Raw genomic sequence first — 25,905 nt, 5'->3', positions numbered from 1 at the left:
GTTGGCAACACTGTCGTTGACAGATACAAAAACCTTCCCTCAAATCAGTTGTGATAGGCAGATCGTGGGGTAGGATGGGTGGGACTAGATAAATTATACAGGTAAGTATTATTAATATTAATTTTAGAATAAAAATTCCATATTAATAAACATTACCTTAATATAATTTATCTAGCCCGATTAACCACATTGAAAAGGAGGAGGGAATCTGAATACAATTTCCCCTTCGGACAGAATAGGAGAAAACAAACAAAGAAATATATATCATAGGCAGTCAAAACTCAACCCAAGGTCTAAGATACTAACAACTCAAAGTCTCCTACCATAATGCCACCAAACTGCGGTAGCACAGGACAAGGAGTAAGTGCATAGTCAGTCCGTCTGTACTAAAGTCAGGTGACCGACCAGGTGACCAGTCAGACTAATTGCGGACAGCAAGGCTGCACCCTGAAGACTATCAAGCACTATTCTTTCCCTAAAGGATGAGTGTCTGGACTGTCTGGGCGATTCAAAGCTAAGCAAACCTTGGGGGTGTATCAACGCAACCCGACGTCGCCAGCAACGAATCGGCTCATGAGCAACTTCTAACTCGAGCTTTCTGGTGCCAAGAGAAAGGAGCGCGGAGCAAAAAGGCGATTCAGTCCCGAAGGACGAATGCCTGACAGTCCAACCTGGTCTCATGTTACACGATCATCGGGGGTGTATCAACGCAACCGACTTCGTCAACAAGAAACTCAGGGCTACTAAATGTCGCCTGATCTCACACGAGTGTCTGACTCCGAGAAAAACAGGTGAGACAAAAAGTAGATGGTGAGCGAGTCACCAGATGACAGCAGACGATCCATCGACTAATTCCCTGTCCAGGACAGTGGAAGAAGCAGGAGTCGTCAGGACAAGCGAACCAGTGGCTAGTTCTAGGTCAGCATCGACTCTGGGAGAAGCGTAGTCGCCAGTGCCGACAACCCAGTGGCTGGAACCATTTCACACTGACAATGGAAGCAGCATGAGTTGCCAAGCAGTCAGTCCCTGTCATCAACAACACCTAAATACCAAACTGCCTAATTCCCATTATAACTACGTCAAAAACTGCCATGGGTTATAATACAAAAACAAAAAATATATACAACAAAACAAAAATTAATGAATAATATACAGGTAGCAACCAAACATAAAACAGGAAGACTACCTAATTCTCCTGTCTGACGACCTGTCCTGCCATCACCAACGGGCCCAAAGAACGAAGGTCGCCTAGAACTAGAGAAATATCCCTCAAGTAAAAAGAGGCAAAAACAGAATTAGAACGCCAAGTCGCCGCCTCAAGCACCTTGGCGACTGAGACGTTCTTCATAAAAGCTACTGATGTAGCAACTGCTCTAATACTGTGTGCTCTCGGCGTCTGGTCTTCCCCAGCAGCCGAACCACCAGTTTTAACAATCAGATCTCTGAGAAAAAAGGATACACCATTCTTTGAAATAGGTCTCTTGACATTTCGGGGTGAAACAAACAGATGACGGGAACGACCCTGAATGTCCTTCGTGCGGCGTAAATAGCATGAGAGCGCCCTAACAGGGCAAAGAACTAATTCCTCATTTAAATTACCAACAAAGTCGACCAGCGACTTCAGTACGAAAGACCTGGGAATGGGATTATCAGACGACTCAGTCTTTGCGACAAATTCAGGAAGGTATGACAAAATCATGTCTTGTCCAGATCTGGCAACCAGAAAAGAGAGTGCTTGCAGTTCACCCACCCTCTTGGCTGTAGCCAGTGAGACAAGGAAGAGTGTCTAAGAAGAGAGGTCCCTAAATTTGGCAGAATTCAGAGGCTCAAACGGAGGGAACCTTAAGGCTTGAAGGACTTTGTTAACGTCCCATGTCGGAGGCGAACACTGCGGCCTGGGTCGAGATAGGGAAAAAGATCGAAGTAAATCTCTAATGACATAAGATAGAGAGATCTCAGGGAGCCTTGCCTTAAAAACATAGGAAAGCATAGACCTATAACCCTTAATGCACGAAGGTGACAGGGCCCTGTCATGATGTAAATGAACTAAAAACTCCGCTACTTTTGGTAAGGAAGGTCTAGAAATTGAATGTCCTTGAGACTTACACCGTCTGTAAACCGACCATTTAGCCTGATAATTTACTCTGGTTGATTGCCGTCTGGCAAGAGCCAACTGTCCCGCCACTCTGGAGGAGAACCCTTCGTGCTTGGAGAACCTCCTGACAGTCTCCAGGCATGAAGATGAAGCATGTGGAGCCTCTGATGGAACCGATGAAAATGGGGTTGTTTGAGAAGATCTGGTCTCTGTGGCAGGCGAATGGGGGGTTCCACCAGTGCTTCCAGAAGGTCGGGAAACCACTCCTTCTGTGGCCAGAAGGGGGCGATCAAGGTGAGATCCAGACGCTTGGTTGCCCTCACTTTGTTGAGGACTGACCTCACCAGAGAGAACGGAGGAAAAGCATAGGCTTGAAGTCCCTCCCAGTCCTGCAAAAGAGAGTCTGTCCCGGCACTCTGAGGAGTCTGGTAAGGGGCGAAGAATATCTGGCACCGAAAATTCAGTGGGTGGCAAAACAGATCGACTGTGACAGGCCATTTCTTCCTGAGGCTGTCGAAGACTTCCTGGCAAAGTGTCCACTCTGACCCTTGAACTTCGTTCGGTCTCGACAAGGCGTCTGCTAAGACGTTGTGATGGCCCTGGATAAACTGAGGGACCAACGTAATCCCCCTGTCTTCTGCCCAACACAGGATTGATCGGGCTTCTTGAGTGAGAAGATCTGACTGTGTGCCGCCTTGGTTTCTCAAGTACGAGACTGCTGTGGTGTTGTCGACAAAGATCGCGACAACCGACTCCAACAGTTGTTCCTGAAATGAAAGAAGGCCTAGGTACACTGCCCTCAGTTCCCTCCAATTTATTGACATGATCCTCTCCTCCTCTAACCAAAGGCCCGAAGCGGCTTCGGAGCCCAGGTGTGCGCCCCAACCTTGATTCGAGGCGTCTGACCAAAACATTAGGTCCGGAGGAACCGAAAGAAGAGACGTCCCTGACTTGAGGCGGTGAACTTGCATCCACCAACGGAGATCCTTCCGACATTGTGGAGAAGAGGCGACTATCGTGTCCTCGGACACGAAATCCCATGACTGGCGAAGTGTCGACTGAAGGGACCTCATTCTGAGACGACCTCCGGGAACCAGTTGGATGAGGGATGACAAATGGCCCAGGAGAGACCTCCAAAGAGAAACTGGCTGCGTTACGGAGGACAAAAATTCTTCGATCAGACTCAGAAGCTTGTCTATCCGTTTCTGAGCGGGAGAAGCCCTCAAAATCTGGGAATTCAAAACAATCCCCAGATAAGTCATGATCTGGCAAGGGATTAGATTGGACTTGTCGAAGTTGACACGAATGCCCAACTCGACACAAAGAGACAGAACTATCTCCCTCGACCGGAGACATTTCTCTAGAGATTCGGCCTGGACTAGCCAATCGTCCAGATACCGAAGCATCCTTACATTTAACTGATGCAGAATAGCTGAAACAGGAGCCATCACCCAAGAAAAGACCTGTGGAGCAATGGTGAGGCCGAAACAAAGGGTCTTGAACTGGAAAACTCCTGAGTCCGTGAAAAACCGAAGGTAAGGTCTGCTTCTTGGATGGATGGGGATTTGCAGATAAGCATCCTGCAGATCGATGGAAATCATCCAGTCCCCCCTCCTGACGGATGAAAGAACAATCTGGACCGTCTCCATCCTGAACTTGGACTTTAGAATGAACTTGTTCAAAACCGAAAGATCTATGATGGGGCGCCAGGCACCCGAGGCCTTTAGAACTACAAACATCCGAGAGTAAAACCCGGGAGAAGGAGGAGCTCGCTCTATGGCATCCTTCTCCAAGAGGGCCGAAAGCTCCTTCTCCAAGGCTTGACCCCTGATTGAGTGAGGGGAATAACTGCTGAACTCGAGAGGACGATTGGAAAGTGGAGGTCTGGAAACAAAAGGGATCTCGTAACCTTCCTTCAGGACCTCCACCACCCAAGCATCCACCGCTCTCCCCTGCCAAGCTGACCAATGGCGGGAGAGACAAGCTCCTACTGCGGTCTCCAGGCGAGGTGATGACTCCTATTTCAGAAAATTCTTATGTAGAGACAAGGAAGAAGAAGAAGAAGAAGAAGGTCCTCCTGGAGGTTGAGCTCTTTCTCTGCCCTTAGAGCCACGCCAAGAACCTCTCCCGCGTTTCAAAGGGTGAGCACCAGAGGATGAAGTAGAGGCACCAGCAACCTGAGATGTACTCTGGAAAAAAGAGCCAGGAGGAGGTTGTTGGGCTGGAGCAGAAGGTACAGATCTGGTCCTAAACTTACGCTTACTCCTTGAAGGAACGGGAGGAAGACCAGAGGAAAAAGCCCTTGATAAGGCCCAGTGAGCTTGGGAAGAGGCATCACCTTGATGTTCCTTCAAAACCTCAGAAAGCACAGAAATATCGAAAAGGAAATCGCCAAAAGGAGAAGAGGACAACAGACGGGTTCTCTGAATCTCCGATACAGAGGAGGGTAACTGCGACAAATACAGGTTACGCCTTAGAGAAACAAGAAAGGCCTGCATTGAAGCAGCAAGCTCGTTCTGATGTACAGAAGCGATTGAAATGGATGAGCAGAATTTCTCAAAAAGAGGAGCATCAGGAGGAACAAACCCGGAGTCCTTGATATACATTAAAAGCCCTCCGAGGACCCACATATTGAAGGATTGAGCTTCTTGTAAGGAGCTCATAACAGACTCCATAGCAATAAAATCTTCAATTGAGACAGAGACCGAAGCCTTAGAAGGCAAGGGTTGACTTGAAAGTCGGACAAAATCAGGATTTGGCTTGGGGGGTCGAGAGAATGAAGAATCATCCGCCACCTGGTAAACTCCTCTCCGGTGTCGTAGAGAAGAGAGCTTCCTCTTCCCTTCCCCGATCACCTTCGAAAGTTTAGCGGCAACGTCCGCCCTCACTCTCGCGAACCTCTGGGCAAAGGGAAAACGTAAAAATTCCTGTGACCGGGAAGGACCGTCAAGAAAAATCCCTTCTGTAATACAACGAGGCGGAGGCTGCTTCTGCTCTTCAGGCCTCGCCTGAGGAAGAAAACTCAAAATTAAATAAAAAAGTTTCTTGAATTCTACATCATGACATCCATTCGAGGAAACATCAATATCACACGAATCCGCGTCATCATCATCATCATCGTCAGATCCTAACTTAGAAACTTCCCCTGAAGTAAAATCCTGACGACTAGCTATCTTAGGTCTGACACTAATATCCCTCCCCCCTTCTCCTAAATAAGCGCCCTTTGGCACTGTTATGGGACTAACAGGGGACACGTTGGGTAAAGATTCGTTAGGCACCTGCCCAGGCCGGATCCCCCCTAGGCTTTCGCCACGACGGGGTTCACAAGCCGGGGTATCTGTCGCACCGTTACCCATGGTGCTGTCGACAGGTACCTGACGAGGAGCTGAAAATTAATCTAAAAGAGTGTTAGACATTCTAGTAAAGGCTTCTTGAAAATTCTCTGACAGATTGTTAAACTTAGCTGAAATATCTCTATCTAGACTAAGCTGTAATTTCTTAAAATTCTGTTTCCAGGTAGTTTCCATTGCCAAAATCTTTGAATCTACATCAGAAATAACTTCACTAATTACCGGTTGTACAGGGTGCAAAGCATCAATTAATTCGGAATCGGAGTCGTACGATACCGAAACCGAAGAGCCAGAACCATGAGCGCCCAAGTCAAAGAATTCGTTAGATACAGTTCTAGCAATCGATTTCTTTTTCTCCTTAACCGATCTTTTACGCTGCAAGATTGTTTGGCGTTTCATATAAGCAGTCATATCCTCGTCAGACCAGGGCTTACATACGTCACAACGAGAAGTCAAGTTACAAACCTGTCCACGACAAGAGCTACAAATGTCATGGGGTTCATACTCCCTGCTACTCATCCTTGTCCCACAAACCGGGCAGTTCCTGATGTTGCTGGCAGAAGGAAGCATCGTAATTTCTTGGCAATCCATTGTAGAATTGGACAGGTCAGTAGTTCCGGGTCGCGCAAAAGTTCGTAATTTAGGATAAGAACCACAACAGAAATCAAAGTTAATTCACTATTTCGTGATGTAATGCGTGAGTGGTAATTCACATAAAGTCTCATTTAACAAATAATGAAAGCTTTAAAGGCACAAAAATGTTTAAGGAAATTTATAAAGAGCGGCCGTGATGTAAACAACACGGGTGCTCGTTAACAACTGATTTGAGGGAAGGTTTTTGTATCTGTCAACGACAGTGTTGCCAACTGGCAGACAGAATAGGAGGTAACAGGGTTGCCAATGTGGTAAATTTTGGTGCGGTTTTTGGGGATTTAGGGCTAGATAAATTATATTAGGGTAATGTTTATTAATTTGAAACTTTCCCCTTCAGGACAAACCGCAGGTACTTCATCGACTGAGGATGGATCGGAACGTGAAAATAAGCGTCCTGAAGGTCTAAGGACACCATCCAGTCGCCTGGTCTTAAGGCCCCTAGAACTGACTGAGGCGTTTCCATTTTGAACTTTTGCTTTTCTACAAAAAAAGTTCAACCTCCCGACTGTTTCGGCACCAGGAACAACCTGTTGTAGAAGCCTGGGGATTCCAGGTCTAGGACCTGTTCCACAGCCCTCTTTTCGAGCATTTGCTCGAGCAGATCGTACAGAATCTGCTGCTTTTCCCGATGGTAAGAGGGTGATAAATCCCTGGGTGTCGTGCACAACAGGGGCGGCTCGAGGAAAGGGATCTTGTATCCTCGCTCGATGACATTGAGGGACCAGTTGTCCGCCTCTCTCTCTCTCCAGGCTCTTGCAAATATGCAAATAAACGAAGCCTGGCTCCGACTGGTGTCTGAAGGACAGACGTCTCACTTTTTACCCCTGGTCTTGGAAGGGGCTCTGCCTCTGGGAAGACCTCTTCCTCGAGGAGACGATCTCGAGGAAGCTCCCCCTCGAAAGGGCTTCAACTTCTTGGAAGCTTGACCCAGCATAGAAGTCAAAGGGACTGCCAGACGTCTGGAAGACTGGGCCAGAAGGTCTTGTGTGGCCTTCTCTTGCAATCTGACGGCTAGATATTTGATCATTGCCTGGGGGAAGAGATGGCTCGAAAGAGGGGCGAACAGCAACTCTGCCCTCTGAGAGGGAGAAACAGACTTCGCAGTGAAGTTGCAGTACAAAGCTCTCTTTTTCAAGAGCCCCGCACAAAAGTGCGAAGCCAGCTCCTCCAAACCATTCCTGACGGCCTTGTCCATACACGCTAGCACGCTGGACAGCTCCCCCAGACTAATCGAGTCCGGACTCCGTGACTGAACATCTAGGACTCCCAAACACCAGTCCAAGAAGTTAAAAACTTCCATCGTCCGGAACAGTCCCTTTAGATGGTGGTCTAACTCAGAAGGCGTCCACGACACCTTCGCCGATGAAAGTAGAGACCTCCTCGGAGCGTCAACCAGATTGGCAAAGTCGCCTTGGGCAGAGGAAGGAACCCTCAACCCAACGTCCTCTCCTCTCTCATACCACATCCCTGCTTTGCCATTGAGTCTCGACGGAGGCAGGGCAAATGAAGTCTTTCCTTGAGCCTTTCTCAAGTCCATCCAGTCATGGACCTTCTTAAATGCTCTCTTGGTCGGAAGGGAAGTCTTCATCTTTACAAATCCTGGCGATGTCGAAACTTGTCTCCAAACGAAGAACGAAGAAGACGGGCCAAGACCTGGTAATCCGATGACGACGATGTTGAAGGCTGCTCTTCATCTACTGCCTCCGTAGAACTGCTGACTTCTTCTTCTTCTACATGAGCAACTGACGGGTCCACAGAATGGAGAGGTCTAAGACCTTTAGGCCCCACTCTCAAAAGGGATCTGCGTTTCGAAGCAGAACTCTCCGCACGAGGCTGGACGTCTTTCACAACAGCTTCCGATGCGTCCGGCAAAACTGCAGAAAAAACATCTTGAAGAGCGTCTTGACGAGTGTCTTGCAGTCGGTGAGCGTCCTGATGAGCATCCAGGCGTAGGCGAGCGTCCCGATGAGCGTCCATACGAGCATCCTGAAAAGCATCCAGCTGGGCGTCCTGCCGAGAAGTCTGACGAGCGTCACGACAGGCGTCCTGATGAGCGTCCCGACGATCCCTTTGACGAGACGAAGGAGCTTGTGAAGTGTCAAGCTTAGCAGCTTGAGGAGTGTCCTGCCTCGCAGCAGTCCGAGCGTCACGAAGAGACGTGAGAGGAGCGTCTTGGCGAGAATGAAGACGATCCCTGCTACGATAAGCTTGAAGGTCTTCCTCCCTCTCGAACGACGAGAGTTTGGGGAGACGTTCATCGCGCCCTCTAGACAAACGGTGGGGTGGCAAACGAAAACTAGAGGGGGACGAAACAGGTGAAGGAGACGAGCGAGAGGGGGACTGCCTGAACCTCTTGACAGGCAGTCTGTCATCCTTCCTACGACGCTGCGGCTCTGCCTCTCTCTCTGATAGCAACGAAGCTAACTGTTGCTGCATTGACAGGAGCACCCTCTTGGTAGAAGACTCCTCAGGGGAAGGGCTGATCCTGTGGGAAGACGAGGGGCGAGGGGACACCTTCTTCCTTCTCACAGGAACAGCTCTCTCCCTGGAGCGACTGGGGCGCTCAACAAATCATCCTCGGATGACGTCCTGGTCCTCTTCTGCGGCGGAAACGTGTCGAAATCCGGAGAAGACCGCAAAACATCCGGAGAAAAAGGACGTGAAGCGTCCTCCTCTCTGAAGCTTCTCTTCAAGGGCCGAGAGTCCTTCCGAGAGCTCCACCCCTTGCGCGGGGAGGACGCTTCGGAGGACGAGAAGCAATCCTTCAGGAGACGTGCACGCACACACTCCTTGGCAGCCTGGGAAGTGTCAACAGGTCCTGCCGAAGGGACGCCAGATCGGTGGGGAGCCCCCGTAACCCTCCTTCGGGTTTCAACATGCCTACTCCCTGATTCCTGGGAGTCCGACAGAGGTCCAGGCCTAGAGGCATTATGGGGCCGATCACTGCACTAGTCTCCAAGGCGAGCACTTTGGATTCCAGATTACGGAGAGAATCCAAAATCACAGAAAGGGCATTACCCTCCACAGACACAATCTCAGGCCCTGAAGGCAACACCACAGGGTTAGGAGAAACAAAGTCTACTGGAGGGTTAGCAGGAGAAATATTACTGGCCTGATGCCTACTCCCTGATACACTCCTGGAGGAAGACCTCCTGATTCTGTCACGCTCTAACTTGCGTACGTAAGAATCATACATCTTCCAACCTGAATCAGACATACTTTCACACTCCTTACATCGGTCATTTATCAAACACACGTCCCCTACAACTCAGTGCATACAGTGTGGGGATCTACCGAAGCCTTCGGTAGCCTCACCTTACACTCATCCATACAACATACTCTAACACTAGCAGAACTAGAACCAGACATCTTAGTTACAGGAAAAATCAAAGCCAAAATCAAAAACAGTCCACAAAATCGTGTGCCTAGCCACAGATCCAAAGTCAAAACCAAAAGACAATCAAGATACTTATGTGACAATGAGAAGTTAACGAAATCCAAAGCGGAGGTACTGAAAACAGGTGTTGACAGTACCAGCGACAGAGAAAATCTGAATAGAAAATGGGAATGGTTCCTGATACCCGCCTCCCAGCGGCGGGAATGGGTACTAACCACCTGGCCTCCCACTACGTGTATCGTAAGTTTTTGAAATTCTATCGGACTTCAGAGAATACGTACAGCTATATATATATCTGACAGGTAAGCTTCACGAACAAATCTGTTTTTCTGCAATTACGTACTTGTAAACAGTTGCTGATAGAAACTTTTCAATGTGAAGTTCTATTTTTCTGCAATAACTTGTAAACCATTGCAGATACCGTAGTTTTTCAGGAGTTAAAAATTGTACCTCTTCAAAAAATAAAAAGAATGGTAGTAATAATTTTTTAGTAGAATTGAAAATAATAGATATCACAATTTTTAAAAGTAAATTGTATTTTTCCTAACTATACAAACCTGAGGTCCTTTACAAGGGGATATACTTGCAGCGTTAGCAGCTGGATATGGCCATTAAAATCTTGAACAAGGTGGTTTAGGCAGTAAGTACCACCTGGTAGGCAGGGAGACCCGCCTGTCCGGACTTAACACTTCAATTTACTTGCAGCCCGTGTTTCTGACTGAGGGGTGGCATGAGGTGGACAATTAGTGTAAAGGACCTGACGTTTGTATAGGCAGGGGTTCCATTCTCGGAGGGGTGCTGATAAGCTAAAATCGCCATTAACCAAAACTCGGTGATTTATGGTGCTTATGGTCTCAAGATTCAGTTCATGGCACCTCTCTTAGTGATATTATGGCCCCATATTTCTATTATTGGCACCTTATGGGGTTGATAACCAAAACTTAGCCCTACTACTACTATACAGACATGACACCCCATCTCATTTTCAATCTGCAAGGCAAACATAAGTTCTGGAATAATACATACTTTACACTAAGACCATCATACCAATAGATAGATGACTTATCATTAAGCTGCACTCATCCTGAAAATCAATGAATTATGAAATTTCATACTATTTCTTAATACTTACCACAGATTTTCCTGTACCTCTTGGTGCTATAACAAGGGCAGAGTTGCTTTCTCCAAGTTTCAAAGTCCTGGTTAAAAGCTCCTCCAAATGCCCCGCCTGATTACAATATCTGGATAACAACAGCTCACCTATAAAACAAGCATCTGATTAATGAAATCAAATTATGAAACTGAAAAGGAATTCATAATGCTGAACAAGTTAGGCCAGAATAAATATCCAAATTGCAATACTTTGCTCCAAATGAATTTAACGTGAATCTTGCAGACACTTACGTACGCAATGAAGAGAGCAGGAATATGTTATTGTTAGTATACAATAAGGTTTTGTACATACTTACCTGGCAGATATATACTTAGCTATACGTCTGACGTCACAACAAAATTCAAAACTCGCGGCACACGCGACAGGTAGGTCAGGTGATCTACCTTACCTGCTGCTGGGTGGCGGATGTATAAACCAATCTCCCTTTCCAGCTAGATTTTTCTCTTCCACCTGTCTCCTGAGGGGAGGCTGGGCGGGCCATCAATCGTATATATCTGCCAGGTAAGTATGTACAAAACCTTACTGTATACTAACAATAACATTTTTGTACATGAACTTTCCTGTCAGATATATACTTAGCTGATTGACACCCTTGGTGGAGGGAAAGAGACAGCAATATTAACATGGAAAAAGGGGGAAACAACACCTGTTGTAGGATGTAAAATACAACCTTGGTTCTTACCTGTTTAGGCAGAAGACTTCATAGTTACTGTCTATTAGTCTGCGTTGCCTGAAGAGCTTCAGCGAGGGCATGACCTACAGCTGACAGACTCTTTGGGTCTATCAAAGGGATTTGGTATCCGCTTACTTGATAGAATCCGAGCAGGATCTTGTCAAAGGGGATTCGCCCTCTTATATGACAGAACCTAATCACTATCATTGCAAGGAGCTCAAACATAAACTGATCACCTAACCAATCTAATCATTGTTAGACATACGACATGAAAGAGATGCCTACCCACATGCTCTTTCAAACAACCAAAAAACTTACAAACTAAACAAGGGGGAAAAAATACACTACAAAGGATATGTCTCAGCTCCCTGCCCCAGCACCGAATCCGCCGATACGTATGGGCCTAACGCAAAGCACTTTTCATTTTGACGTCTCTCAGATAGTGGTTCGCGAAGACTGAGTTGCAACGCCAGAATGTTGCTTTCATAATATTACTCAGGGACATGTTTTTATTGAAAGTTAATGAAGTGGCAATAGCTCTTACCTCATGAGCTTTGACCTTCAGAAGCTTGAATTGACTTTCATCACATGTCACATGTGCTTCTTTCACCAGGCTTCTGATGAAGAAAGAAAGCGCATTCTTAGATAGAGCCCTCCTTGGATCTCTTACAGAGCACCAAAGGTTGACATCATTGCCCTTAAGTTTCTTCTTCCTCTGAAGATAAAACTTTAGACTTCGTACTGGGCAAAGTGACCTCTCTGCTTCCTCGCCTACTAAGGCAGATAAACCTTGGATTTCAAAACTCCTAGGCCAAGGATTTGAGGGGTTCTCGTTCTTGGCCAAGAACGAAGGTAGGAAGGCACAGATCGCTGCATCTCCTTTGAACCCCACTCTCCCTTCTATTGCATGGAGCTCACTAATCCTTTTTGCGGAAGCCAATGCCATGAGAAAAAGTGTCTTTCTCGTGAGGTCTCTAAAAGAGGCAGACTGAGGCGGTTCGAACTTAGGGGACCTAAGGAAACGCAGCACTACATCCAGATTCCAACTCGGAATCTCTGACGAAACCTTTTTGGATGTTTCAAAAGATCTTATTAGATCATGAAGGTCTTTGTTTTCTGAAATGTTTAGGTCTCTGTGCCTAAACACAGCAGCCAGCATGCTACGATATCCTTTAATGGTTGATACCGCCAGTCCACCTTTTTCCCTAAGGAAAAGTAAGAAGTCTGCTAATTGGGTTACAGAGGTACTGGAAGAGGTAAGGTGATGGTTCCTACACCACCGCCGAAAGACGTCCCACTTCGATTGGTAGACTCTAAGGGTAGAGGGCCTTCTTGCTGCTGCGATAGCCGTTGCAGCTCTTGCAAAAAATCCTCTCGCTCTGACCAAACTTTTGACAGTCTGAAGCCAGTCAGACCGAGAGCGGGGAGGTTTCTGTGATACCTGTCGAAGTGGGGTTGTCTGAGCAGATCGATCCTCTGTGGTAGGGATCTCGGAATGTCTACTAACCATTCCAGTACCTCTGTAAATCAACGTCATCCTTGCTGCCTCCGATTCTGCAAACTTCTTGAGAGTTTCTCCCAGTATCTTGAAGGGAGGAAAAGCATCTATTGACACTGCCCTCGGGTCTGATATAGGAGAGCAGTAGTTGTCTATCCTCGCATTCTTGGCTGTGGCAAAGAGGTCTATGTGAGGCCTGCCCCATAGTCTCCACAGGTCCTGGCAAACATCCTCGTGAAGAGTCCACTCCGCCGGCAGGACTTGATCTTTCCTGCTCAGGAGGTCTGCTCTGACGTTCTTTTCTCCCTGTACGAACCTGGTAAGGAGACAAATCTTCCTTTCCTCTGCCCACAGCAGAAGGTCTTTTGCTGTCTCGTACATGGAGAAGGAGTGAGTTCCCCCCTGCTTCCTGATGTATGCCAGGGCCGTGGTGTTGTCTGAGTTTATCTGAACTGTCGAAGCTAGGACGTATGGCTCGAATGCTTTCAAAGCTAGCCAAACAGCCATCAGCTCTTTCTTGTTGATGTGCCAGGTCACCTGTTCCTCCTTCCAGGTGCCTGACACTTCTCTTGAGCCGAGCGGCGCTCCCCAACCTGTTTCCGACGCGTCGGAAAACAACACTTGGTTGGGGTTTGGAATGTGAAGGGACATCCCTTCTGCAAACCTGAGAGGGTTCGCCCACCAAGAGAGGTCCTTCTTGATTTCTCTTGAAATCTTGAAGGAGAACTCTAGGTTTTGAGAAAGACAACGCCAGTTCCGATGTAGAAAGAACTGGAGAGGTCTGAGGTGCAACCTTCCTAGAGAAAGGAATTGCTCCAACGAGGAGAGTGTCCCCAGCAAACTCATCCACTCCCTCGCTGTGCATACGTCTTTCTCTAGAAAGGCTGTGACTCTCTCTGAACATCGGGCTATCCTTTCTGGAGATGGAAAAGCCCGAAAATCCAGAGAAACCATCCGAATCCCCAGATAGATACGATCTTGACTGGGGATTAACTGAGACTTTTGAAAGTTCACCAAAAGTCCCAGAGAACTCGCCATGAAAAGGGTCTTTTGTAGGTCCTCCAAACATCTTTTCTGTGACTTGGCTCTGATAAGCCAGTCGTCCAAGTAAAGGGACACCCTCACTCCCTCCAAATGTAGCCATCTTGCTACATTTTTCATTAGTCCTGTGAAAACCTGAGGGGCTGTTGAAAGGCCGAAACACAAGGCCCTGAATTGGAATATCCTTCCTCCCATCATGAACCTGAGGTATTTCCTTGAAGAAGGGTGGATCGGCACATGGAAGTAAGCGTCCTGAAGATCTAGGGACACCATCCAATCCCCCGGACGAAGAGCTGCCAACACTGAGGATGTCGTCTCCATGGCGAACTTCCTCTTTTCTACAAAGAAATTCAGGGCGCTTACATCCAGAACCGGTCTCCATCCTCCTGAGGATTTTGAAACTAGGAAAAGGCGGTTGTAAAAGCCCGCTGAGCATGGGTCGCTCACTAGCTCTATCGCCTCTTTCTCTAGCATTTGTTCTACTGCCAGAGTAAGAGCTTGGCTCATGATGGGATCCCTGTACTTGGCCACCAACTCCCTTGGAGTCGTCGTCAAAGGTGGTCTTGCTGAGAAGGGAATCAGATATCCTTTCCGGATAATCGAGAGGTACCAGTTGTCCGCTCCTCTCTGTGCCCAGACTTCTGCGAATCTTAGTAGCCTGGCACCTACAGATGTTTGGAGGACTTCTTTCCTACTTTTTCGCTCTGGTAGAGCGAGAGAAGGATCTTCCTCTCTTGAAGGATCTATTACCTCTTGAGGTAGAGGCTCTAGAAGGAGGGCCCCCTCGAAGGGGCTCCTGTCTAGCTGGAGTCTCCTTCTTAGTCTTAGTCTGGAAGGTCGTTCTAGGTTTCCGGGCCGACTGAGCGAGCATATCTTGAGTAGCCTTCGCGGAGATAGCTCCAGAGATGTCCTGTATTATCTTCTTTGGAAAGAGAAGAGGCGAAAGTTGCGAATTTAGTAGCGAGGCTCTCTGAGCATGAGAGACTGACTTGGTCAGAAAAGAGCAGAAGACCGATCTTTTCTTAATAACCCCTGCTCCAAACAGGGAGGCTACTTTGCTAGATCCATCTCTCACTGCCTTGTCCATGCACGTAAGTACACTGTTGAGATCCTCGGGCGAAAGGGAATCCGGGTTCTGAGTCCTTTTAGCTAAGACCCCCAACGACCAGTCAAGGAAGTTGAAGACTTCCAAGATACTGAACATTCCCTTCAACAGGTGGTCTAGCTCGTTCATCGCCCAGGTAGTCTTAGCAGACAAGAGAGCCGAGCGTCGGGAGGCATCCACCAGTGAAGAGAAGTCCGCGTCTGCAGATGAGGGAAGACCCAGGCCTAGGGGTTCTCCAGACTCATACCAGAAACCAAGTTTCCCCGTAAGCTTAGAAGGAGGGAAAGAAAAAACAGTCTTCCCTTTCTCCTCCTTAGAAAGAAGCCAATCACCAAAACCTCTCAAAGCCTTCTTCATTGAGATGGTTGGTTTCATTCTCACACAGAAGGAAACCTTCGTCTTCTTAGATGTCGAGAATAAAGAGAGAGGAGAAGGAGGAGCGACCAGAGTAAGCGCGTCTCCAAACTCCTGAAGAAGGAGGTCTGTCAGGATCTTGTAAGACGAGACCGAAGAATCCTTTACCAAGTCCTCTTCTGAAGGTTCTATTTCATCTACCGAAGAACCTTCGGCTTCTTTACGAGAACAGGCGGACTTCTCTAAAGAAGTGCGCCTATCATGTGAGGAGTGTCTGGCAGCCGTCTGGCGCCTATCAGGAGAAGCCAAAGCTTCGGGAGAGCTCCTATCGAAGGCGTCCTTCCTACTCTGATGAGGGAGTCCTCTGTAATCTTGTAGTCTGTCCCGAGATACACGGGAGTCCAAAGGGGAGCGCCTGCTAGGAGAGGAGAGCCTACTATGCTCAAGGCGCCTACCAGACTCCATGCGCCTGTCAAGAGGAGAGCGGCTGCCTGGCGAACTGCGCCTAAAATGAGAGGAGCGCCTGCTAGGCTCTTGGCGCCTACCAACAGGAGAGTGAATCCCTGCAGAAGAGCGCCTACTAGGAGACAGGCGTCTACCATGATCCAAATAGCTAGATCGAGAAGCGTGGGTCTCTGCAAAAGCTTGTCTACCAGCAGAGAAGCTTCTTTCAGGCTCTTTACGCCTGACCTGAACAGAGCGGCTAACAGGCGAATAGCACCTATCAGGAGAGTAGCGCCTATCTTCAACACGGCGCTTGGCAGCAGGAGAGCGGCTACTTGGGGAGTAGCGCCTACCAGGCTCTAATCGTCTAGAAGTGTCCATGCAGGGGGAGGCTCTCTTATCCGGAGATTGGAGGTTCTTCGGAAAGGAGCGAGAAGTAGAAGCTGTGCGCTTATCCTTAGAAGAGCGCCTACTAGGAGCTTGATCCTGTTCCACGGGAGAAATGAAGTCGCCAGGAGAAAGCTTCCTGGGCGATTGGCGCCTGGAAGACGACTGGCGTCTCTGCCAAAGGGAATAAAAAAGAGCCGCCTCATTCTATTCCGCTGGTACAGGAGAGAGAGCAGACTCCGACTGAGAAGGCAACGCAGGAGAAGGAAGCCTAGACTTCTTGACGGGGAGAGAGACGTCCTTCTTACGACGAGCGTCTCCCGCCAATGAGCCCGCAAGAGCCGAAATCTGAGCTTGCAGCCCCGCAAGAATCCGAGCCGGAGATCTGGCAAACTCCTCCACAGGGGACGAGGTTTGAAGCCTACTCTGAGGCGAGTACTCCAGATCCCTCCTGGGTTTCTTGATGTCCACTTCAGGATCCTCCGGAAAACACTCCGGGCTGGAAGGAAGGGCGCAAGGAGCCTTCCAGGCTCTCTTCAACGGTCGAGAGGAATCCGAGGCGCTCCATCCTCTTCTAGGAGAAGGCGATGAAGAAGAAGAGAAGCATTGTCGTAAAACCTCCTTCTTGGCGCGAATTAAGGCAGCCTGGGAACGAACATCAGGATCTACCGAGGGGACGCCTGATCGGTGGGGGTTCTCCCTAACCTTCCTGCGGCTGTTGACTTTCCTCCTCCACTGGGACTGGGAGTCTGGAAGAGGTCTAGGCCTGGAAGCATTAAGGAGCCGATCAGACGCACCCTCCACTGCACTGGGGGCACTGCACAAATCACTTGCACTATCACTCTTACCTTGCAACGAACGAATTTTCTTCTCCATGCTATGGATCGTGGCTCTCATGGTTGCCACTTCCGAAGGCGTATCTGTGGGTTCGATGCAGGGAGCAGGAGCTGAAACGGGAGAAGGATCTAGTGCTACGACAGGATTATCTACTTCTACCTCGCTAATACGAGACTTACTAGAACTTCTAAACGAAGCTTTCCTAACCCTGTCTTTCTCCAACTTCCTTAAGTAGGAAGAAAAGAGACTTCCATTCACCCTCATCCAACTTCTCACATTTATTACAAGGGTTAATAAAGGAACATTCATTACCCCTACACTTCAAGCATACTGTGTGAGGATCTACCGTTGCTTTCGGTAGCCTCACCTTGCATTCATCCATAGAACACACCCTAAACATAGCAGATTTCTTAACCTCTACATCAGACATCTTGAAATCAAAGAAAAATCCAAACCAATATCCAAAAAACAATCCACAAGCGCGTATGCCATGCCAACAAGATCAGGTACTTCACCGAAAGTCAGTCCAAAGATATCCAAGGCAACGAGAAACAAATTTAACTATCAGGAGGTAACGACCACAGGTGTAGTCGACACCGGCGACAGAAAAAATCTGGCTGGAAAGGGAGATTGGTTCATACATCCGCCACCCAGCGGCGGGTAAGGTAGATCACCTGACCTACCTGTCGCGTGTGCCACGAGTTTTGAATTCTGTCGTGACGTCAGAGACGTATAGCTAAGTATATATCTGACAGGAAAGTTCATGTACAAAAATTTTAAATATGATATTGTAATGATACAATTAAGTTTGTTCATACTTACCTGGCAGATATATATATATAGCTGTATTTTTCCGAATCCGACAGAAATTTAAACACTTACGACACACGCAGTGGGAGTCAGGTGGTTAGTACCCATTCCCGCCGCTGGGAGGCGGGTATCAGGAATCATTCCCATTTTCTATTCATAATTTTTTATTTCCACTGTCTCCTGAGGGGAGGTGGGTGGGTACTTGATTATATATATCTGCCAGGTAAGTATGAACAAACTTAATTGTATCATTACAATATCATTTTGTTCATGAAACTTACTACCTGTCAAGTATATATATAGCTGAATCCCACCTTTGGTGGTGGGAGTAGACAGAATAGAAGATTTTAGGAAACATATATATGCAGATAATTGATATCTTGATTCCTTACCTGTTAGCATAGCTGACTTCGTGGTTACTGCCGCGTAAGTCTGCTTGTGCTACTAGAGTTGACAGCGAGCTCCGAGGTAGAGGACCTATATAGCTGGTGGGCACTCCCAGATGAATCTGGTTCAACAGGGGCGAGAGACCACGACGTGACTAGACCATTGACCATACAAATGAGGGCAACGAAGTAAAAACCAAACCACCTGGCGTAGCCTACCAAAAGTATCCCACATAGACTAAGCTAATGGAAGGGAGATCCGCCGCAGGCGGTCAACCCCACAACCATAACACAAGTTAAAAACTCCCCTAAACCATTAAAGGATAGGATGAGCGCTACCTCCTGCCCAAAACAAAGTGTCTGCAGCGACGTATGGTCCGAGCGAGTAACAATTTTCGTATGTTGCTTTCACCTCCCGCAGGTAGTGTGAAGCGAACACCGAATTGCTTCGCCAATAAGTGGCGCCCAAAATGTCTTTGATTGCCATATTTTTGTGAAAAGCCACCGAAGTAGCAATAGCCCTCAACTCGTGGGCTTTCACTTTCAGAAGCTCCATGTCACTTTCACTACACTTTTCATGGGCTTCCTTAACCGTACTTCTTAAGAAGAACGCCAGTGCATTCTTCGACATCGGAAGATCTGGTTTTTTCACAGAGCACCACAAGTTCTCCGAAGAACCTCTGCATGCTCTGGTTCTCTGCAAATAAAACTTGAGAGCCCTGACAGGACACAGGACTCTCTCAGCTTCAGGTCCCACTAGCTCCGACAACCCCTTGATCTCGAACGTTCTCGGCCAAGGGTTGGAAGGGTTCTCGTTCTTTGCTAAGAACGTAGGACTTAAGGAACAAACTGCACTATGATCCTTGAACCCAATATGCTTGCTTATGACTTGAATTTCGCTAACCCTCTTCGCCGTCGCCAGAGCGGTTAGGAAAATGGTCTTCTTAGTAAGATTCCTAAGCGAGGCTAAATGGAGCGGTTCAAATTGACTCGACATGAGAAACTTCAGTACCACGTCTAAGTTCCACGATGGTACTTTAGGTTGGAGAACTTTCACAGTCTCAAATGATCTAATGAGATCATGAATGTCTCTATCATTCGCTAAGTCGAGTCCTCTATGTCTGAAGACCACAGAAAGCACGCTTCTGTAGCCTTTAATCGTGGGAACGGCTAGTTTCGCTTCTTTCCTAAGGTGAAGAAGGAAATCTGCTATCTGGCTCACAGAGGTTGAGGTGGAGGAAATGCCCTTCCTTCTGCACCAACTTCTAAAGACAGCCCACTTTGATTGGTAAACTGCGATTGAGGAGGGCCTCCTTGCGGTGGCAATCGCCGTTGCCACAGGTCTTGAAAAACCCCTCGCTCTGGCCAACTTCTTGATAGTCTGAACGCAGTCAGACTCAGAGCGGGGAGGTTTTTGTGGTACCTCTCGAAGTGGGGCTGTCTGAGTAGATCTTTCCTTAGGGGCAGAGTCCTCGGAAAGTCTACTAGGAAGGACATCACCTCCGTGAACCAGTCGGCCGCTGGCCAGAAGGGGGCGATGAGGGTCATTCTCGCTCCTTCTGATGCAGCGAACTTCCTCATTACTCCCCGAGGATTTTGAATGGGGGAAAAGCGTAAATGTCTAGTCCCGACCAATTCCACAGTAGGGCGTCTACTGCCACTGCTCCCGGGTCCATAACTGGGGAGGAATACAGCGGAAGTCTCTTCGTTCGGGAAGTTGCGAAAACGTCCACATGAGGACGTCCCCACAGCTTCCATAGCGCCTGGCATACTTCCTTATGAAGGGTCCATTCCGTCGGCAGAAGCTGTCCTTGCCGACTGAGAAGGTCCGCTCGCACGTTTTCCACGCCTGACACAAACCTTGTCAGAATCGTGACGTTTTGCGACTTCGCCCAAATCAGGATATTCCTCGCGATGACGAACAGAGAATGAGAGTGAGTTCCCCCCTGTTTCCTGAGGTATGCCAAGGCTGTGGTGTTGTCCGAGTTTATCTGAACCACTTTGCTGGAGACTTCCTCCTCGAAGAACCTTAGAGCGAGGTAAAACCGCTGAGAGTTCTTTTAGGCTGATGTGCCAGGACACCTGTTCCCCTCTCCAGGTGCCTGACACTTCTCTCCCTCCCAGTGTTGCTCCCCAACCCGTGGAGGACGCGTCGGAGAACAACACTAGGTCGGGGTTCCGAAGCTTGAGCGAAAGTCCTTCCGCAAGCTTCTTTGGATCAACCACCATTTGAGGTGCTTTTTCACTTCTTCCGTCAAAAACAAGACCTCTTCTAGATCCTGTTTGCGTGACCAATTGCTTGAGAGGAAGAACTGAAGTGGTCGGAGGTGCAACCTTCCCAGAGAAACAAACTTCTCCAGTGAGGAAATGGTCCCCAGCAGACTCATCCATTCCCTCACCGAGCATGTTTCCTTCCCTAGAAAGGCCGACACTTTGTCCAGGCATTGAAGTTGTCGCCCCTGGGACGGAAAAGCCCGAAAAGCCACTGAGTCCATCTGAATCCCCAGATAGACTAAGGATTGAGAAGGAGTCAGATGCGACTTCTCGAGATTCACCAGAAGTCCCAGGGACTTCGCTAACGACAGAGTCGTGTGAAGGTCCTTCAGACACCGTATTGCGATGAGGCTCGAATAAGCCAGTCGTCTAGGTAGAGAGAGATCCTTATTTCCGCAAGATGGAGGCACCTCGCAACGTTCTTCATAAGAACGGTGAACACCATCGGCGCCGTGCTGAGACCGAAGCAGAGTGCCCTGAATTGGAAAATCTTCCCTTTCAGGACAAACCGCAGGTATTTCCTTGATCGGGGATGGATGGGGACGTGAAAGTATGCGTCCTGAAGGTCTAACGAGACCATCCAATCCCCCGGTCTTAAAGCTGCAAGCACGGATTGAGGTGTCTCCATCTTGAACTTCTGCTTGGTAACGAAGCGATTTAGACTGCTGACATCCAGAACGGGGCGCCACCCCCCTGACTGCTTCGGCACTAGGAACAGACGGTTGTAAAACCCGGAGAACTCCGGTCGAAGACCTGTTCCACTGCCTGCTTCTCGATCATTTGATCTAGTAGATCGTGAAGCACTTTCTGCTTTTCTCCCTGATACGACGGAGACAAATCCTTTGGTGTCGAAGACAGCGGGGGTAACATCAGGAAAGGAATTCTGTACCCCTTCTTGACGATGTCCAGAGACCAAGCGTCGGCACCTCTCTCTTCCCAAGCTTTCGCGAAATGTAGAAGCCTGGCTCCTACCGGTGTCTGAAGGACTTCCCTCTCACTTCTTGCTCTTGGAAGGAGCGGGAGAGGTCTTGCCTCTGAAAGAGCCTCTTCCTCGAGGGGCTGGCTTCGAGGAAGAAGCGGATCGAAAGGGCTTCAACTTCTTCAAAGCAGAGGACCCAGAAGACGAAGAAGTAGCAGCTTCCTAGAAGACTGTGCCAGAAGGTCTTGAGTTGCTTTCTCCTGGAGACTAGCAGCTATGTCCTTTACCATAGACTGGGGGAAGAGATGTTCTGAGAAAGGAGCGAAAAGAAGATCCGCTTTTTGCGCTGGTGAGACCGACTTTGCAGTAAAATTGCAAAAAAGTGCTCTTTTCTTAAGCAGTCCCGTGCTGAAATGAGCAGCCAATTCCTCAGAACCATCCCTGACGGCCTTGTCCATGCAAGACAATACACTGGACAGCTCCCCCAGACTGATGGAATCAGAACTCCTGGACCTGGCATCCAATACTCCCAGCACCAGTCAAGAAAATTAACGACCTCTAGTGTCCTGAAGAGGCCTTTAAGGTGAAAGTCTAACTCGCTATGTGTCCACGAGACCTTCGAGGAAGACAAAAAAGATCTTCTGGTGGCATCTACAATGCTACCAAAGTCTCCTTGAGCTGAGGCTGGAAGCTTGACTCCGACGTTTTCTCCCGTCTCATACCACATACCAGCTTTGCCACCGAGTCTTGAAGGTGGTAAAGCAAAAGAGGTCTTGCCCGAAGCTTTCCTCTTTTCCATCCAATCATGGACCTTTCTAAAAGCTTGCTTCGTAGAAAGCGACTTCTTCATTCTCACAAAGCCCGAGATCTTAGCAGCTTTGGAAGACGAAAACTGAGAGGGAGGAGTACGTGGAGCTTCAGGTTGGAAAGTGTCTGCAAAGACTGACTGAAGTAAACGAGTCAAAACCTTGTAGTCCGTCGAAACTGGAGCCAACTGCTGTTCTTCGTCCACTTCGACGAAAGCGTCACTAACTTCCTCTTCAGACACTGGAGAAGTCGGAGGAAGTAAAGAAGAGTCCCGAGCTTTCTCAAAAGAGAAAGAACGGCGAACAGGAAGAGTTTCCCGCCTCCGCTTGTGCTTGCGGAAGTGGAAAACTGACGTCCGTAGGCGCGCGTTTGGCGTCCGAAGCCAATCTACTGGCGCCGACAGAAGCGCGCTCAAACGCCGCAGGTGTACACCTGGCGTCCACTTGTGCGCGCTGAGTGTCCACTGGTGCGCGCCGAGCGTCCACTGATGCGCGCCGAGCGTCCACTGGTGCACGCCGAGCGTCCACTAAAACTCTCTGAGCGTCCACTGGCGCTCGCGAAACTTGCACCGAGTCACGTTCGGCGTCCACTAAAGCGCGTTTGACTTTCACAGAAGCGCGCTCGGCATCTAAAGAAACTCGCTTCTTATCCACAAGTTTCGTAGCAGCGGAAAACAACCGCTTCACGAGAGCGAGAAACTAATTTCTCGCCTCCTCTAGAAAGTTGCTGGGGAGCAGAACGAACTCTAGAGGGAGACTCAAACGGAGAGAGAGACGAGCGAGGAGAGGTGAGAGGGAGAACGCCTCGACCTCTTCACAGGAAGATTGTCATCCTTCTTACGGCGACGTGGAACAGTCTCTCTCGAAGGAAAAACATCTCGAAGTTGCTGCTGAAGAGACTGGAGAATCTTGCTTGTAGGTGAAGCCTCCTTTTCTGGGGAGGGGCTGATCCTGTGAGCAGGAGAGTGGCGAGGGACGCCTTCTTGCTACTCCCAGGAACCGCCGCTTCACGCACCTTAGAGCGACTGCGGCGCTCGAAAGAAACATCTAGGGAAGATTCCGCCTCCGAATAATCCTTACGCTTCTTCTGCGGAGGAAAAGCAGCAAACGCACTATCAGGCGACGAGCAAAGTTCCGGAGAACAACTTGGACGTGAAGCGTCCCGAACGCGAGCCGTCCTTTTCAGCGGACGTGATGCGGTATGAGAGCTCCACCCCTTGCGCGGGGAGGAAGCTTCAGAAGAAGAAAAGCACTCCTTGAGAAGACGTGCACGCGCACGCTCCTTGGCAGTCTGGGTATGTTCGTCAGAAGCTGCCGAAGGCACGCCAGATCGGTGGGGGTTCCTCGTAACCCTCCTTCGACTTTCGACATGCTCTCTCCCCGTAATCTGGGAGTCAAGCAGAGGTCTAGGTCTAGAGGCGGAATGAGGCCGATCTGACGCACCCTCCACTACACAAGGGGCACTTTCACTGCACTTCTCTTCACTTTTGCTCTCCAGAGCTAACACTTTTGATTCTAAGTTACGAATCGATTCAAGAATTAGCGATAATGTATTACCTTCTACCGACACTGTCTCAGGGGCCGGAGGCAACACTACAGGGGTAGGAGCATAATCTACAGAAGGAGGGTTAGCAGGAGAATAATTTAAATCTTGCCTACCTGAAACACTCCTGGAGGAAGACCTCCTTAACCTATCTCGCTCAAGTTTCTTAAGATAGGTTTCATACGCCTTCCATTCCGACTCTGTTAGTCTTTCACACTCCTTACAACGACTTTCAAACGTACATTCATTCCCCCTGCAAACTTTACAAACAGAATGTGGGTCTACTGAAGCTTTCAGTAGCCTACCTCTACATTCAGACATGGAACAAAATCTAGCGCTAGCAGAACTAGACCCTGACATCTTGATCAAAGAAAAATCAATACCAAATTCAAATCAAACCAAAGTCAACGTGTGCCAAGCCACCGATCCAATTCAGATACCAAAGAAAAACCAAAAGGGATACTCAAGTAGCTAGTAAGTTTCCAAAATCTGGACGGAGGTGCTGCAAACAGGTGTTTCCAGCACCGGCGACATAAAAATTATGAATAGAAAATGGGAATGATTCCTGATACCCGCCTCCCAGCGGCAGGAATGGGTACTAACCACCTGACTCCCACTGCGTGTGTCGTAAGTGTTTAAATTTCTGTCGGATTCGGAAAAATACAGCTATATATATATATCTGACAGGTAAGTTTCATGAACAAAAGTACCCTTTTGTAGAGAATATGCTAAACCTTATGAGTATGGAAAAAAAAAAGCTTGACATTGGTAAAAACAATGCTCCAGTAAAAATAAAATAAAATACACCATAAATTCACTTTAAACACCACACCTGAACTTCCAGTAGCTCTCCAGGGGCAAAGGTTCTCTCTTAATTGCCTTTGCAAAGCTGTTAGCAATGATTTTTCTGAAGTCCCTGTCTTTTCATCCTTCAAAACCATTTTCTAAGAGTACCTCTGAGTTAAGACCCAGTTGATTCCAAACCTGAAATTAACAAATAATGATCATCTAACAATCTTATATTCAATTTTTTAATGATCATCTAACAAACTTAATTTAATTTTTTACAACATCCTTCCTAAAGTATATATATATACAGACCATTACTGTTTGGTGCAATTCCACTCATCACGTGTGGTACTTGCAAAATTTATTCCTGAATATTATTTCTTTTTATTTAATATATAAAATAACCATGTTTGTTTGTTTTAAGGAAGCATCATGACTTCCATTTACTTTCGTATCCTGCTAGGCATCGTTCTAAATGTTGTTAAGTGTTATTAGGTAATACACAATACAGCTAACGCTGCTCGCAGTGATGAAGCAGTCTATATGTGATTTTGGGGAATCTGATATCCATAACCACTGTAATTGCTTGGTTAAACCATTATAATCCATCATGTCTAGGAAAGTGGTGGTAACCCTTGTGAAAAATCATACCATTAGAGCCAATTTAAATAAGGTAGAACAGTTACTAAGGTCAGGGCACTATATTACCCATTTCATCTGTTTCCAATTATTCCTACCACACATAGGCTAATCCCTAGTTTTTCACTGATTTCCCACATTACCAGTGTAGTGTATTGGGGACTTGTACTAACAGTGGATTAAAAGATGATTTATAATAGAGACGATTGTCACATACAAAACTTTCAGAAAAACTAAATTCTTGATACACTAAGCAATGAGTTAAATAAACATTTTGAAGTGACAAAGTCAAGTTAAACTAAATAATGAGTAGAGTAAACAATTAAAGGAATAAAGCTTTGCACCTCATAAACAGTGTACTCGTGTGCTGCCTGTAACTGTGTTTGTGGAGTGAGCGCTTAGGAACCAGGAACCGCAACGTAGTTCAAGTACAATTTGGAGTAAATTAAGACCAAAATGTGTACTATAGTAAATACAATCAAATAAGCACTGTGGAGTTTCAGTTGTGATGGCAGTGAGGATAAAACCACCAATTACAAGGTAAAAATGAATGCAGCTCAACCATGACCCCGGGAATAAAGTTTCATACTTTCACAAATAGGTATAGGCAACAAAATGTTATTTTATTGTGCTGATTACAACTGCAATCTTGAGTAAGATCAATAAAAGTTACATAGCCTAGCTATATACGCTAACTTTGTTCAAATACTGGGAGGCTTGGGAAAGATGG

At 47.6% G+C, this 25,905-nt stretch overlaps 1 protein-coding gene across 2 annotated transcripts in view; it reads right to left on the bottom strand.

Annotated features, from left to right (window-relative positions):
- Positions 1-25,905, bottom strand: part of LOC135209251 (origin recognition complex subunit 4-like) — a 402,188-nt gene that overhangs the window by 48,959 nt on the left and 327,324 nt on the right. For both annotated transcript variants that reach the window (XM_064241960.1, XM_064241959.1), the window contains 2 exons: positions 24,580-24,731; positions 10,629-10,756 (listed from right to left, as the gene is read on the bottom strand). In XM_064241960.1, the coding sequence (XP_064098030.1) occupies positions 10,629-10,756; positions 24,580-24,688 (237 nt within the window). In that variant the 5' untranslated portion in view covers positions 24,689-24,731. The remainder of the gene's footprint in view (positions 1-10,628; positions 10,757-24,579; positions 24,732-25,905) is intronic.

Source organism: Macrobrachium nipponense, chromosome 37 (genome assembly GCF_015104395.2).
Source record: "Macrobrachium nipponense isolate FS-2020 chromosome 37, ASM1510439v2, whole genome shotgun sequence".
NCBI lineage: Eukaryota > Metazoa > Arthropoda > Malacostraca > Decapoda > Palaemonidae > Macrobrachium > Macrobrachium nipponense.
The sequence above is the reverse complement of the archived record's forward strand: the minus strand, read 5'-3'. Positions and strand labels throughout refer to the sequence as shown.